The 15,926-nt window shown below is 39.6% G+C and overlaps 1 protein-coding gene across 1 annotated transcript in view; it reads right to left on the minus strand.

The window, feature by feature from the left end:
- Window positions 1-15,926, minus strand: part of MRPS28 (mitochondrial ribosomal protein S28) — a gene marked incomplete at its 5' end in the record, with an annotated part of 83,126 nt that overhangs the window by 50,989 nt on the left and 16,211 nt on the right. Inside the window, one exon of the mRNA XM_017740472.1 lies at window positions 14,806-14,987. Coding sequence (XP_017595961.1) covers window positions 14,806-14,987 — 182 coding nt within the window. The remainder of the gene's footprint in view (window positions 1-14,805; window positions 14,988-15,926) is intronic.

Below are 15,926 nucleotides of genomic sequence, written 5' to 3' on the forward strand. Positions count from 1 at the left end.
CCCATCCAATCTGGCCTTGAATGCTTCCAGGCATGGAGCATCCACAGCTTTCCAGGGCAACCTCAGTTGTGCCTCACCACCTCAGTGCCTCACCACCCTCACAATACAGAATTTTTTCCTGATATCTAATCTAAATCTACTCTCTTTCAATTTGAACACATTCCCCGTTGTCCTGTCACTACATGCTCTTGAAAATAGTCTTGCCCCATCTTTCCTGTAAGTTCCCTTCAAGTACTGGAAGGCTGCATTTAGGTCACCCTGAAGCCTTCTCTTTTCCAGGCTGAACAATCCCAATCATTCCCAAGGTGCTGTGCCAGTCCTTGTTATCGCCAGCAAGGAGGGGCTTGCAGGAAATGTGAAGCTCAAGGACAGCCAGAGCTGCAGTGACCATGAAACAGTGGAGTTCAAGATCCTTAGGGCAGTGGGAAGGGCACACAGCAAGCTCACTACCCTGGACTTCAGGAGAGCAGACTTTGGCCTGTTCAGAGATCTGCTTGGAAAGGACCATGGGATAAAGCCCTAAGAAGGACCATGGAGAAGTGAAGCCCAAGAAAGCTGGTTAATACTCAAGGATCACTCTGATGAATTTAGGCAAAAACACCAGAAGGCCTAAGTGGATGACCAAGGAGCTCCTGGACAAACTCAAACACAAAAAGGAAGCTTAGAGATGGTGAAAGCAGTGGGACTGAGTGCACCATCAGCAAGTTTTCCAATGACACCATGCTGAGCAGTGCAGTTGACACACTGGGGGGAAGGGATGCCATCCAGGGGGACCTCGACAGGCTTAAGAGATAAGCCCATGTGAACATCACAAACGCCAACAAGGACAAGTGCAAAGTCCTGCACATGGGTCAGGGAAATTCCAAGCACAAGTACAGGCTGGGCAGAAAAGGGATTGAGAGCAGCCCTGAGGAGGGAGTATTGGTTGACAAGACACTCAACATGATCCAGCAGTGTGCACTTGCAGCCCAGAAAGCCAACTGTGCTCTGGGCTGCATTAAAAACAGTGTGACCAGGAGGTCAAGGGAGCTGATTCTGCCCTCCTACTCTGTCCTCCTGAGACTCCCACGTGGAGTACTGCATGCAGCTCTTGGGCCCAAAACACAAGAAGGACGTGGACCTGTTGGACTGAGACCAGAGGAAGGTCATGGAAATAATCACAGGATGGTGAGATACTGGACCAGGTTGCCCAGAAAAGCTGTGCATGCCCCATCCCTGGAGGTATGCCCCATCTCTTCAAGGCCCAGCTGGATGGGGCTCTGAGCAACCTGGTCTAGCGAAAAGATGTCCCTGCCCATGGTGGGTGCATTGAAACTACATGATCTTTAATGATCCTTCCAACACAAACCATTCTATGATTCTACAATAAATCACCTCAAACCTCCTTTCTTCATTTTATTTGTTTAAGCTTAAATCACTGCTGAGCAAGTTAGCCTATAAGTCTACTCTTGCCATACATTATTCCTTCCCACTCGCTTACTATAGTTTAATTTTAGCTAAGTGCAGCACTGGTGTATACTCCAGGACCAAGCTTAGCATTCTCTTAATACGTCTTGCAGAAGCAGGCAAGTATTTCAGAAACCTCCACATTACAGCAATGCGTGATTCAAGTCAAAGTCCCAGTGGAGGATATTGTATTTGCTGCCACGCATCACTGCTGCTTTGCATCCCCTCCCAGGCTGGCAGCAGCAGCAGCTCTGCCTCCTGCCAAGCACAGGATCACAGCTTGTTTACTGAGCTGTGTCTGGAGGAAGCGGAGTGCGTTTCAGTCTCATCTCCAGCAGCCCTGTCAAGCCAGCTGCCAAGAACAGTCTTGAAAGGCTTCAGGGGGAACAAAATCTAGTACTTAGGTGGTAATAGACTGGTCTGGCACCAGGGACCCAAAGATGAGCAAGGTGGTGCAGGCACTACTCTGAAACATAATCTGAAAGATTAAAACACTTTTAGATGACTTCAAATGTATAAAGTCACTGGAAAAGACATAACTGAACTCCCCAAGTGGAAGGACAGATTAGTAATCAACTTACAATTACCACTGAGATTAGGATCTCTATGTGAATACTTGAAGTTAATGAGTACAAATTGCAGATAAATTACACTCGTATGCTACCTACATTTCTTTATGATGTATGGAAAAGACCTGAAAGCTCTGACAGGGATTTCATGTTGTAGATCATAATTTTTAAAAAAATTTAGTATTTAAAATAACACTCATTACTTCCAGAAGATTTCAGACAGGTTAAACATGCATGTTGAGCACTTCCATAAAGAAATGCTTTACACAGTTTTATAGGAATTATGAAAATCATTCAGTACTACCTCACTGCCTTTGCAAGGCCTGCTAACTACTCTGAAAATAAAGAACAAGAGGTTTCAGAGGACATGTACGCAATCCTTCATTTCTTCTAATAAGATCATTAATCAAAGAAAAATTGCTTAAGCCTTTTTCCTCTTACCCTACTAATGAAAAGTTACAAAACACTAATAAATTATGGGCATTTTTTGTTGTACCCAATGGTTATTTCTCTGCCTTTGGAGTCGTATCTCAATTTCTCGGTTAAGTGGGTACATGCTCTCACAGTGTGACCACATTATGTTCCCTTTTCCATGAGATCAGAGCCTGCCAAGTCTCAAAGCAGATTATTCAAAATACAGCTTCAGTATTTTTCAGAACAATCCCTTCAGTATTTAAAGAACTGGGGGGCTGTTGTTATTTCTCACCCAAGCTGGGTGGCTGGATTTTAAGTTTTTTAGGCAAAAAAAAAAAATTTTTGTAAAGTGCTAAGACAGGAAAATAGAAAATTTGCCTTTCTTGACAGCTATCACAGAAGGAAAAAGACCTTTGGTTTTGTATTAAAAAATGCTCCATGATTGGTTCTCATCATACTTCACATTTCAGTGTCCATAAATCATGGCTACGTTCAGCAAGTTCACAAAGCAAAAGACATCTGCGTCCCTGCTTGGCTGCTATCGTGCCTAAAATGCTGACAGAGCCATGGCAGCAGTGACCACACACAGACTCCAAAATCTATTAAGGCAAGTTTTAACAGCTACTGAATACTCTTAGAACACTTTCCCAACCCCCCTTTTTCCTTTTAAAATATATGGGTCTTTACTTACACTGCAGTTCTTCCAGCACAACAGCAATACCTGCCTAGAATTTTAAATTCTTTCTTGAACATTCTATCTATCTATCTATCTATCTATCTTTATGAAAAATCAGGCAAGCAAATACAACAGCAGGGACAGTGTTACCAGATGCTCCTTACTCAGTAAGGGCATATACATACAACCTAAGTGTTGCTTTAGTACTATCGCCTCTGCTTCTTGCTGCAAAACACTGGATACAAAAATTATACTCATTTGCTATTTCTGTCCTAGCTCCACACAAGTGCACCTGAAAAGAGAGGCAGCAAGAACTGTCAATTTTGTTAGCATATTAGTGAGCAGAACAGGAGAATAAATTAGTCTTAAATAACACACATGTTATTTAAGATTTAAATGTTTATTTATGTTATTTATTTTTGCCTCTAAGCACCACACATTTTTTAATTCAGAATGGCTGTGCTGCCTAGTAGCAGCAAAGCAGCTGAATACCCTACACAGTTTGGCCACACTCAGTCTTAAAAGCCTTACCTTGCTTTGTAGGAATTTACCTGGTTTTGTGCCCTGGTTGGATAATGGCATCTAAATAGGCTGACAAGGAGTTACAGAAAGCATCAGGGGAAGAAAAGCATCTGTCGGGGGTTTGGTGGGTAGGAGTAACAGAATTAATTTTATCAGTCTTTTGGGCCTATTCCAAGCTGCAGTCAACACCCACTCCTCCCCCTTGACCAGTGACTTCAAATAAAAACGTGTGACTAAATAAATCATCAATGGCCAGAGACAGCTTTTAAGTATCTCCAAGAACAGACTCCACAACCTCCCTGGGTAACCTGTGCCAGTGCTCAGTCACCCTCACAGTAAATAGCTCTTTCCTGATGTTCAGAAGGAACTTCCTGTGTGTTAGTGTTCCACTGCCCCTGTCCTGTCACTGCGCACTGTTGATAAGAGCCTGGCCCTGTACCCTTTGCCCCCTCTACACATTGATGAAATCCCTCTGAGCCTTCTCTTCTCCAGGCTGAACAGTCCCAGCTCTCTGAGCCTTTCCTCATTAAAGAGATGCTCCAGTCCCTTCAGCATCTTAGGGACCCTTCCCTGCACTGTCTCTTGAACTGCTGCGTCCAGCCCAAAACTGGACACAGCACTCCAGGTCTGGCCTCACCAGGGCTGAGCAGAGAAGGACTGCATCCTGCCACCTGCTTGCCTAATGCAGCTCAAGACACCATCCAGTTTCTTTGCCATAAAGGCTCACTTCTGCCTCATGTTCAACTTGGGAGTGCACCAGGACCCCATAGGCCCTTTCTAGCAAGCTGCTTTGCATCCCAGTGGCCCCAGTATGTACTGGTTCCTGGAGTTGTACCTTCCCAAGGGAAGGACTTTGCACTTCTCTTGCTGAACTTGATGAGGTTCCCATCACACCATTTTTCCTGCCTGCTGAGGTCACTCTGGATGGCAGCACAACCACTCTGTGTAACAACTCCTCCAAGTTTCGCACTTGGTGGCAAACTTGTTGAAGGTACTTTCTTGTCCCATGACTGAGGTCATGAATGAAGATGTTAAACAGGACTGGACCCATTATTGACCACTGGGGCACATGGCTAGTTATTGGCCTCCAGCCTGAGTAATTTTCATGTTATACAGCAGACTGAGAGGAATTATCAGTGAAATAATTCTGTAAATCTCCAGCTTCACTAATATCAACAATTTTATCATCATTCTGATACTTAGTGTCTTGGTTCTTGTAGTTACAGTTACACAAGAAGATCAATTGCCATTAAAAAAAAAGTTGGTTTAATTAAAATTCCTAATCTGCCAAATAAAAAAAAAAAATTATGTGAACCCAAAAACTAAGTAACGCAGAAAGACATAAACCAAAAATTAAGAACAACTTTAAAATAATTATTTGTGGGAGGCCTGACTCATGCCTTCTAAGAGCTCGAGGTTGATATATATTATCTGCAGTGTTTCCCTAGCTGTATTAATTCCCTTCTCAGACTCACTTACTGAAACTATTCCAGAGGGGTGAATAATTACCACTCCATGGTTATATCATAGCATTAATTTTCCTGAGTAAGATCTATGTTATATGAAGACTTATAATTCACATTTGGTCCCAAACATCATTAATTCAGTTTCTCAACATAGAAACTAAGTGGCTTCTGTCTTTGGGCAAGTCTACACCTCTCAGAGGATTGCCATGCAGAGCCCACGAGCTAGTTTAGGCCAAACCTGTCTCCCAAAATGAAATCAAAGGCCACATCAGCACAGCTCTGCAGCTCAACTCATTATGCTGACAAGAGGGTTTAGCACACAGTTATACCCAATCTAATGAAAGCAGTTATACTGCTACAATAACCTGGACTGTTTTTTCATCTAACCCTTACCTCTGTTACAGGTACAGGTCAAACCAACCGGACTTTAAGCCAGAAACATCTGCAACTTGCTCTGTGGTTTAGTCAAGTACAGTTCCCTGTACTCCTGAAAAGTACCACATGCTTGTGTAACTGGCATGAACCTACCTCATCCACTTCACCAAGAATCACTGATGAGTGAAACATGTTGGGGAACGCTTTAAGAGTTTTCAATAAAATCCATAATCTTCTGCATCTGGACCGGCTGAGATTCTGTGAGTTTTGTCTAGCTATTGAGGAAATTAATTACACTTTGCTAGAGGTATTTCAGTGAAACTGTGTGCTAACAGCAAGGCTTTCTCAAAGGTGGGGGGGAAAATTCCTAATATGCTGCACACAGAGATTCAAGTCATTTATTCTCATCAATCTCAGAACCAAATACTAGAAACAATTTTAATTCTTCTGCCAAGTCATGAGTTTATAATTCTAGTTTCTGCAGTTCTTGACAGCTAGCACCTGGATTAAGAGAAAAGAGAGAGTTAACCTACTCATCTCCTACAGACAACACTCAAGCCTTCCAATGCAGAAATAAGTTTCCCAAGCCTTTTTTTTCCTATCGTGTATGTGTGCACGTCCACATATGAGAAAAAGTGTGGCTTAAAGAGTATTTACAGACTCTGACATTGCCAAAGAAGCTCCAGGCCACCTATGGTCTGCTTTGTTCTCCCAAGACGTTTTACACACCATATTCCATCTCTCATTTATCATGATGCCCTGGGAAAATAGAACTGGCAAAACGTTTTTTATCAGAAAATGCTACTAGTTTGTGAGGGTTTTTTCTTCCAAAGGTCATCAGATCTCATAACTCACTGCTACTTTAAACTAATTACAGAAGCAAAAACTAAGAAGAAAAATTGATTAGCAGGCTCATGTGCACTGCTGCGGCCGTATTCCTAGGTCTATGTTGTATTTTCTGTACCAAATGCTGCCCAGGGTGCCTCATTAATATGGATTAGCTGTACTTTGAAAACCAACACCTGTCTCATGGTATCATTACATTAACTAAACTCTAAAGTACCTATCTGGGATGAAAAACTAATAGTGTAGTCCAAAAAAAATGTTTACAGCCTTTGGGCTCCAGGAACTTTGGAAACACTGTCTTGTGTATTACAGAACTGCACAAAGCCAACACCTCCATTTGTGGTTGAAAATAACCACTGAAGAATGATATATAGTGGGTGGCAAAAACAGTCACAATTGTAAAGTAACCAAGCAAATAATAAGCTGTGTCCATAGGGGATAAAAATGCTGTAATTTCCAAAATGCATGCTGCTATAAATAAGTTAGAGGCTATTTGCTGCAGCACACAGACCAAGTTTGCAATCACACAGCTATTCTCCGTGCCTGTTAAAAAAAGCAAGCTGAAATTGTTCGACAGCAGACAGAGTGGCACCACGTGCATTGTTTGGGCTCGGAGCAATGGTGAATTGCGCTATATGGAAGCTTTGTAGAAAAGGCTGCTCCTGCCACCTCCTTGAATTTAGTCCTCTTCAATATAAATAATAAGGCTTCCTTTTTAAGTTGCAATGTTGGTATGTGGGAACGGGACAACATCATCAGTCCTGCTTACCATTTCTCCCTGGTATTTGGGCATAGTTGGAGACCAAAGGCTGACCAGAGTGCCAAAACCCAAGTTTGTTGATGACTAGTGAAAACCACCTTGGTCCATGGAGAATTTCAACAGGACATTCTCATAATTTTAATCACAGAAAGAGACTGGTTTTCACAATGTGGAGACTGGCTGTCTGGTTATGTTTTCCATAAAAGATACAAACTGGAAAATATTCAGGAAAGTGCATGTGCACACTTCATTTTATACTTCAGCAAATTTGAGCAGGTCATAAGTATTTAACAATTCAAAAATTATAATACAGTCTAAGTTCATCTTTCAAAATGCAGAGGAATTTTGCCCTACAATAAGAAGATGCTTACCTGATAGGTAGGACAACTTGGAAGAAGGAGCAGAAAAGTACAGACTGCTTTGATTTCAGATAGCCATTAGTGTTACAAATATCAGCAACATGGCACTGATAGACATAAACCATTTGACATTATAGGCATAAAGGAAATCTCTGTCATATAGACTTACAAATTCTCCCAAGCTGCTTACTTATGTCACTACTTTTTATTTTTGATAGGCAAGAAATACTTTCCAAACAAATGAAAAAACTAAATAAGAAAAAAAAAAATCTTGGCTGATGACAAAAGAATAAAGATAACTTTGTGGGAAAGACCAGGTAAGTGGTCATGTTGACTAAATAAGATTATATTACCAGGTATTTTAGTAAGTTTTCTAATTTCTGCTTTAATTATGCATAAATGAGCAAAAATTATTTTGAAAACTTTCCAAAAATGTTAGTAGAAGAAACATATATACTGCTGCAACACAGCCACCTCTAAAACATGGTAACTGCTTAAAAACACACAACAGAACTGCAAATTCTAACAGTTCAGTAGTAAAATAATATACAAGCTGAAACAGACTTAGTAACATGTATAATGCAGAATAGATATAACAATATAAAACTGTAATTAGAAATGTAACTACATTATACTTCTATTGGAAATAATATATTAACAATCAGTAATGAAAAATAGAATAGATAGAGTGAGCCTGGATGGGTTACCAGTGGAGCACATGAATGAGGCAATAGCAGCAGAAGATGACAGAAGGAGGGAAGATAACGCATTTTCTGCAAGAGACAGGACAAAATTTTCACAGTAGCTGTGAGGGAGTGGAGCCTGGAGCCATGTAGGCATGCCTAGGTTGTTATTCTACACTACCTCACGTCACTGCCAGGAGGTGGAGGTAAAGGATTCTTGCTTCCAGGAAGAAGGGCATGGCTTCAGTCGAGAAAAATCATAGCAGGAGGGGAAAACCCTGTCATCAGAGTCCTCCTCAGTAGCATCTTTGCATGTAAATCACCCTCTTTTGTACATTTTTGGTATTAATAGTGTTGCTGTTACTGTTGGCTTTCTTATCTCATTGCTGTTTCCAGTAAATTGTTCTTATCTCAACCCTTAACTTTCACCTTTTTCTCAACTCTATCCGTGGAGCAGGAAGTGGCAAGGGAGGAAGGCAGGGGGAGGAAGCAAGTGGCATCTGGCTTGGGAGAGTCTTGGGGCAAGGGGGCACTAAATTGGGGAGTGCTGTTCCTAAACCATGACAGAGTGCTTACACATTTTCTCAATCTTCTTATAGGAGTTTTTTTACAGTGTGCATACTACTAGACAAACCTGTAAGAAAAAGACTGATCTGTTGGGAATGAAAACTGTAAGAGAAGGGAAGCAGGGAAAGGAAGTAACCACTGATTTAATGCCAATAAGCAAACAGCAACAATTTGAACACATAAATACAGTGAGAAAATTCTGTCAACTGTGTTCATTCCCCTCACTTTCCAAAATTGGGAGTTAAAAAAATGTTCCTCAGTGGACCTGCTTTTCTAAGCAAGACAACATCACAGAAACCAAAAGCAGTTTTACACATCAATCCAGCATCCTGTGTGTTTTATCAGTAACTTCAACATGCATAAATAATTTTCAAAAAATCACTAAGTTTCTATAGGTTACCAGTCTCTTCCACATGACCTGTTTTTTCTGCATCTGCATAAATTTGAAAACGGTACTTGCAAAAGCATCATTTATTGTATCCCTTGTGCTGCTGGTTAGCAGTTTCCTTCTTTCCTGTTGAGAATTACATATTACAGATAAGTGCTGTTTTGCTGGCAACAGACAGCAAAAAGGAAGTAGACCACTGTAAAAACAAACATGCACAACTAAACTCAGCATTACTGCAGCAAGACATGTTTTCTTTATATATCACATTAATTGCCCCTTTTTTTTTTTTTTTTTAGCAGTAATAGTTCCATCAACATTCAAAGCTTGAAAGCTGAAGGATGTGCCAGGCTGGCAGACCAGCACCACTCCAGTCAGCAGCAGTACAGGACAGGGAAGAATACGTACTCTAAGGCGTAAATATTGTTAAACATGAATTTGATAGCTGTGATTCTTCCAGCAAAGAAAGAGCAAAGGCCTTGGGAATGGGAGCTGGATGCTGAATCTCTCAATCAGTACAGTTGTTTGTTCATGATGTATTTTAAAGGAAAGAGTTAGGAAGTTATGATTCCAACATCTCTCTCTAAACCTTTTCATAGTAATATTGCACCATTACATACAAAACAGTCAGGGAAAGGAGGGTTCAGCAAGCAAAGAGTGAAGCAGACACTGACACATCCCCTTGTACAAGGGTCTCTGCTGCACCGAGAGCAGGGTGCTTTGTGTGAGGCAGCTCGTTCTGGTTGAGATGCACTCATTCGAAAAGCATATGCACATGGCATCAAAACAGAATAGGTAACTCCAAACTTACCCTCCAGCTTAACACATGGTGACTGTTTAATACACAAGCTGGAACTAAACCAAACAGTCTTATTGAAATCCTTTCCCAGGAAGAGCACCTCTCTTCATGCACCTCTTTTTCTTTTTTTAGAAAATTGATTTTTTTAATCTTACAAGATCTTTTAAACAGCTTCCCCTGTTACTTTTGACTTAAATTTAAGACTGTCTTAATAAAATAAATGTGCTAGAAAACAACCAGCCTTATTCATGTTACCTAATCTAAGAAACCAGATTATTTTAAATTGGATTCCACCCTGGCCTTATCTATAAAATATTTTAAAAATAGAACAAGAAGAGAAGCATTTAAAATGTTTCCCAAATAAAATTCACCCTGGCAGTCATTCAAACAGAGTAAATATTTTGATACAATTTGCAGAAACAGCATTAGGTAATGTTTTATGGTGCTCATTAAGCTGTCAGGTTCTAAATCACAACCGGCATCAAATGATTTCTTCCCTTCTCTATTATTTAAGTTTGGCAAATATGCACTGTATAAAAGGTGTCAAGTAAAATTGCCACAGGATATACTGGAAATCCCTGCACCAGCTGCATACTCAAGCATAAAGGAAGTGTCTTTCTGATCCTACAGCCTGATAATACTGGAGTTGCTGGAGGGTTACAGCAATCTTTGAAAATAAAGCTTCATTACACTGGCATGGAGAGGTGCAGTTTAATCCTCTTTGGAAGCTGGTCCTGCAATCCTACATTGTAGAAAATTGCTGAAAGCCATTGTGCTTTTGATGGGAATTGGTCATTAACAGTACAGGTGCAGACCATGCAAGAGGCAGTGTCAGCACAACCCCTTCCCATATTTTCTGCTTCTCAGGAATTCCATCTGATAATGACAGAAGCAGGTTTTAACAGCACTTTTTTTGCCATGGATTAAGTTGTTGCTTATTTGGAGATACAGGATACACACTTTCTTCTTTAGGACTTCAATTCCTCTGCATGTTAAAAGAGAGAAAAAAATATACCACTTTCTTCCCATTGCTGAAAAGGAATCTTACTTTACTACAGACCCTTTCTCATTTGTATAAACTTTGGATATTTAACAGAATTGCTGTGCTGTTGGCATAAAATGCAAATTTAATGAAGCATTTAAGTCAAAGTGTACCAAGAAACGCATTTACTAATTGTAGTATATATTTAATAAGTACAGCATATATTACATGAGATCTTGAAATCATAAGGGTAGTAAATACTTCTGACACAGTAAATAAACCCCAAATAACAAAATTATACTGATATTTATAATCAAATACATCCTTGCCTGACCCCAGTGAGATTTTACCAACAATATGTTTGATCTCCAACTATGCCAATGCATTCTTCCAATCTCAATACCATCAATGCTGATAACAAAATGTATTTTCTGCAATTCTATGAAACAGATTTCCAAAATAAAGGAAAACAATCAAGGAAAACCAAACAAAAATAGCTAGCAGGTTCTTCAAATGTTTATTCAATTCACATTTTCCATTACTGTTCTAAGGTTTCTTTTATTTAAAGTTTGTGGTGTTTTGTTTGGGGTTTTGGTTTGGAGGTTTTGGGTTTTAAAGCTGAAATTTCTTTTAGTAGAACTGAGGGGAAAGAACATATTTATTAGCTACTTCAAATTTTCCAAGTGAGGGACACTTTTTTTTCCCAGCTGCTTTTCTCCCGAGACAGTCTTTAGGGTGAAATCCTTTCCTATGGCCACATGGTGGTAGCACTACAGGGTCTTTCACTTGGACGTTCCAAGAAATCAGAAGCGTCAGTAATAGGACTGAGCAGTTTAAGAGAACAAGTTTTACAGACAAGAATCTCGTTTCTTGTATTTTACAGACAAGAACCTTTCGTTTCGTTTCAAGTAAACTGTAGCATTTTCAACAAGCACAGGACATATAAGAAAAAGAAAACTGTATTACAATATCATGAAAATAGTTGAGTTCTGGTAAGAAATAAGCCAAATGACCAAAGAAATATCAAAAACACATGTCCTCAGGAGATACCTCATTACATAAATGGCAAAAGTTTGCTTGCAACTGCAATTTTCTGTAAATTCAGGTAAATTTTAGAAATTCCAATTCAAATTTTCCAATTTCCAATTGGAAAAAGTTGGCACGAATTATTTAAATTATTTGCTTTCTTATTTAATTATTTTTATTTAGAGGATTAGGTCCATATAGCATTTAAACACTTAAGCAGTCTGAGACAAATTCAGGTTTCTGGTCTGAACTGCGGAGAAAATGGATTTGAATCAGTCACCTACATCTCAAATGAATGCTTTAAGTCAACTAAGTATAGAGTAGCAACAGTACCATTTCCACTGCCACAACATCCTCATGCTGTAAATGCTGTCTCTATTATTTTGGGAACTACCATCTTTAGTCCCAAATTTAATTTCATTAAAAATACCCAGGCTATTAAATTCCATCTCTCCACTCCCACTCAAAAGCAGTGAGAAGGAAGTATAAACAAGTTTTATAGGGATCTGCTTGTTTTTATTATTATAAAAGGCAGCCAAAAATATAACTGGCTGAGATCTTCTAAGCCCCAGGCTTCTGCTCCCAGTGTCAGTGGACAACTGACTCTAAAGCACCTGCTCCAGCAAGAGTTTTCCTGGGCCTCATCTTCCCCTGTACCTCTGCAACGTGAACCACAAGGAAAGACGTAAGTCATTAAGGGTAAGATGAGAGCAGGGAAGGAGTAGACAGATGCCTGCTTGCCTGTGAGCTTTTTAAGGAAGACATCTTTCATTCCTTTCCCCCAGTTTGTCTTGCCATCCCAGTATGCCAGAGCACCATGACAAAATAAGATAATAACACCACACAAGCAAACAGTGAGTGGAGGGCTCAGCATCCACAAGGTGAGTGAATTGCAGTTAGGGATTTGAAGATAAACACAAAATTGCCCACTGCCCAAACCTGGGAAGAACCATGCAAGCAAACATGGGACAAGGTAAAGAGGCTGAACTGGAAGCAAAAAAGGGACATGAGTGAGTGGAGCCTTGCTATGAACCATGCGAGGAGGCAGTTCAGAGCCATGGGCCAAAATTGGAGAGGACACCAAAAGAGACACAGTGGATGTCTGCTATGGGCAGTGTGATCAGAAAGAGGGAGTGGATGAAGATTCATTCAAACAACCAGAAGCCACCTCATGATTGCAGGCCTTGATTGTCACCGGGCACTTCAAATGTCCTGATGTGTGCTCAAGGAGGAACAAATGTGGAGGGCAGTGAGCAGTCAGAGCGAGTACCCTGGTGACATTTTCTTACCAGAGGTACCAGACAAACCAAGTAGGACAGGTTTTCTGCTGGACATGTTACACACAGGCAGACAAGTACTGCTTTGGAATGTGATAGTTGATGTCTGTCTCAGCTGCAGAGACCACCAATGAGAGCTACATGTGGAAGGAAAGTGAGAAAGGAAAGTGGCAGAAGAGAAATCTGGGCTTCAGGACAGCAGACTTCGGGTTATTCAGGGTAGAGAAGCTGTCCTGTCATGAAAAAGTTCACAGAAGACATCAAAGATCTATAAGGATAAACTCCTCAATGCTTCACAAGGATCTTTCCCAATGTGCAGAACGAGCAGGCCTGGCAGAAGGCTGGTTCAGCTGAACAGGGAGTTCCAGTCTGAACTCTACCACAAAATCGAATGAATGGTCACAGACTGAGACTAATATAGAAACACTCCTCAAGCATGCAAGAATGGGATTGGGAAAAGCAAAGCTTATCTTGATTTAGAATTAGCAAGAGATGCAAACAGCAACAAGGGCTTTATCACTACAGCAGCAGCAATAGACTGAGAAAATCTTTGCCTGCTGCCAAATGGGACGGGCATAAAGGACTCAGTTCATCCTGGGACATCAAATACATTTGCTCTGAAAGTCACAGACCTGTCAAAAAAAGAAGCTGAGTATAAAAATGCTCTGATAAAATACCATCAAAGACTTGTACAAAAACGTGTGATTATTTCTGTTAAATCTCTTTTTGTTAAATCAACTATTTCAGAACTGATTATCACAGGAATCATATTTAAAGTTTCAGAAACAGTGATGTTGGAGATTAACAAAGATGCTCCTCCTCTCTTAGGGAAAACAGAGGGAAAAGAGATGGACTAAAATATTCTGATGCTATGAATTTGAAAAGATGATGTTTTGCCTGTGTGTTAAAAAATAAGTGTTAAAGCAACCTGGAGACAAATTAAATAGACAAGAGATCTTTGAATAATACATAATTATAAGGTGCTAAAGGCAGTTTAGAAAGCTTATAAATGCTATTTCCACTAGAATTCATTGCTTTCTTATCTTTTAGCTAAATACTGTATTCCCCAGCACAATTGTTCTAGTTCCACCACAGCTGTTTTACTTCAGGACAGAGTGAAACTTGACGCCAAAATCTATATTGAATCACCTACTACAATACGGAATATTTGACCACATTAGCACTGATCATATGCTATGAAAAGTATTATCACAAATAACATGTAAACTCCCCACTACATCACCTCATGTATATACACTTAGCAGGGATAGCTACTGCCTAAGAAGACTGCTTACACAGGATTGAAGTTCCACATCCACAAAACTCCCAAGTATTTTAATAAACAGTGCTTGACAACTGTTTCCCTTTTCTTCAGTGACTAAACACCCAGTAACTTCCTTTGCTCATCATATATTGGAATAATATAGATAGCAATAATGTGTAAAGGAATCTGAATTCCAGACAATGATGAGCTATGCAGACCTGTTTATGATCGTACTTTCATTCTGCACAATAGGTTGACTTCCACAGTTAAACCCCAGAATTCATACAAACTATCAAAGTCCAGTCCAGAAGATGTCCAAGTCCCTTTAGCCAGGCATTTCAGGATGTCATTTACAGATGTCAATCACCTACCATAAGTTTATTACTTACTTGCCATCAACTTCTGGTCTTTTACACACACAGTGAAACTTGCCACCAAAATCTATGTACAGATCATCTTCTACAACATGGAATATTTGACCAATGGCAATTTTATCTTTGGCAGGTCCCATCTGAATTAAAGGAGAGCGTCTCAACATGGATGCAAAGGATTCAGATTTCTCTGAAGGAACCTACAGATGGATAATAGAAAAGAAAAAAACATTTCACAAAATATGCTGTCTGAAGGAGGATTTAAATTAAAATTTCAACATATAAAAAGGCTTCATTCACTGAATAACAAGTAAAGATTTCACATGTTCATCACATTTTTAGCAAGACTTCTAGGGAGGCATCTGGTACATTTCTCTACCACCAAACATTTTACACATTAAAGGTAAAGCTTTCATTAATTCAGTCAAAGAAAAGCATAAGTGTGCATCTCCTGAAAACATCTGCCAGTTCTACTACTGGTTAGGTAAGTTAATTTAAAAATGCATTCCAAAGGTAGGAGATACTCCCAAAAAGAACACCACTCATCTCTTCATTATCTCCTCAGTGAAAACCAAACCTGAATTAGTACCTTGCAGCTATTCATGCAAGTATTTAATAATGAAAAATACTTAAATCTTTATTTTAAAGAACAAAACCATTTTGCAAAGGCAGCAAAAGTAGAAAGCATGCACAGGATCTAATAATAAAAAAAAAAATTGAACCATCACTTCTCTCATTTTTCACTCTACAAACTGAAAATAACTAAATAAACAAAATGCCAGTTTCTTCTCGTAGAACTTTGAGAAAATGTGAGAACATAAATCTTCCTGCTATTCTTCACGGAGTGAAAGATCTCTGTTCTGTAACCTGAGAAAACTTACTATCACAAGCTTACCATCACATGCTAGGTGAAAATACCCAGCTATATTAAAGTGAGACTCAATCTCCCATATGCTGTCCCTGATATCCTAAGTTTTTAAGATTGTCACCTTTGAAATGCAATTAGTAAGAAAAGCCAACATGCTAGGAACAAATGAAAAGGGAAAAGCATTTTGGAAGCAATACATACCCAGAAGTGAATCTAAGGAAATCATTTTATAGATGGCTAAATAGATTTTAAAAATTAGAACCTATTAATT

The sequence above is a fragment of the Corvus brachyrhynchos genome, unplaced genomic scaffold (genome assembly GCF_000691975.1).
Source record: "Corvus brachyrhynchos isolate BGI_N302 unplaced genomic scaffold, ASM69197v1 scaffold227, whole genome shotgun sequence".
Lineage (NCBI taxonomy): Eukaryota > Metazoa > Chordata > Aves > Passeriformes > Corvidae > Corvus > Corvus brachyrhynchos.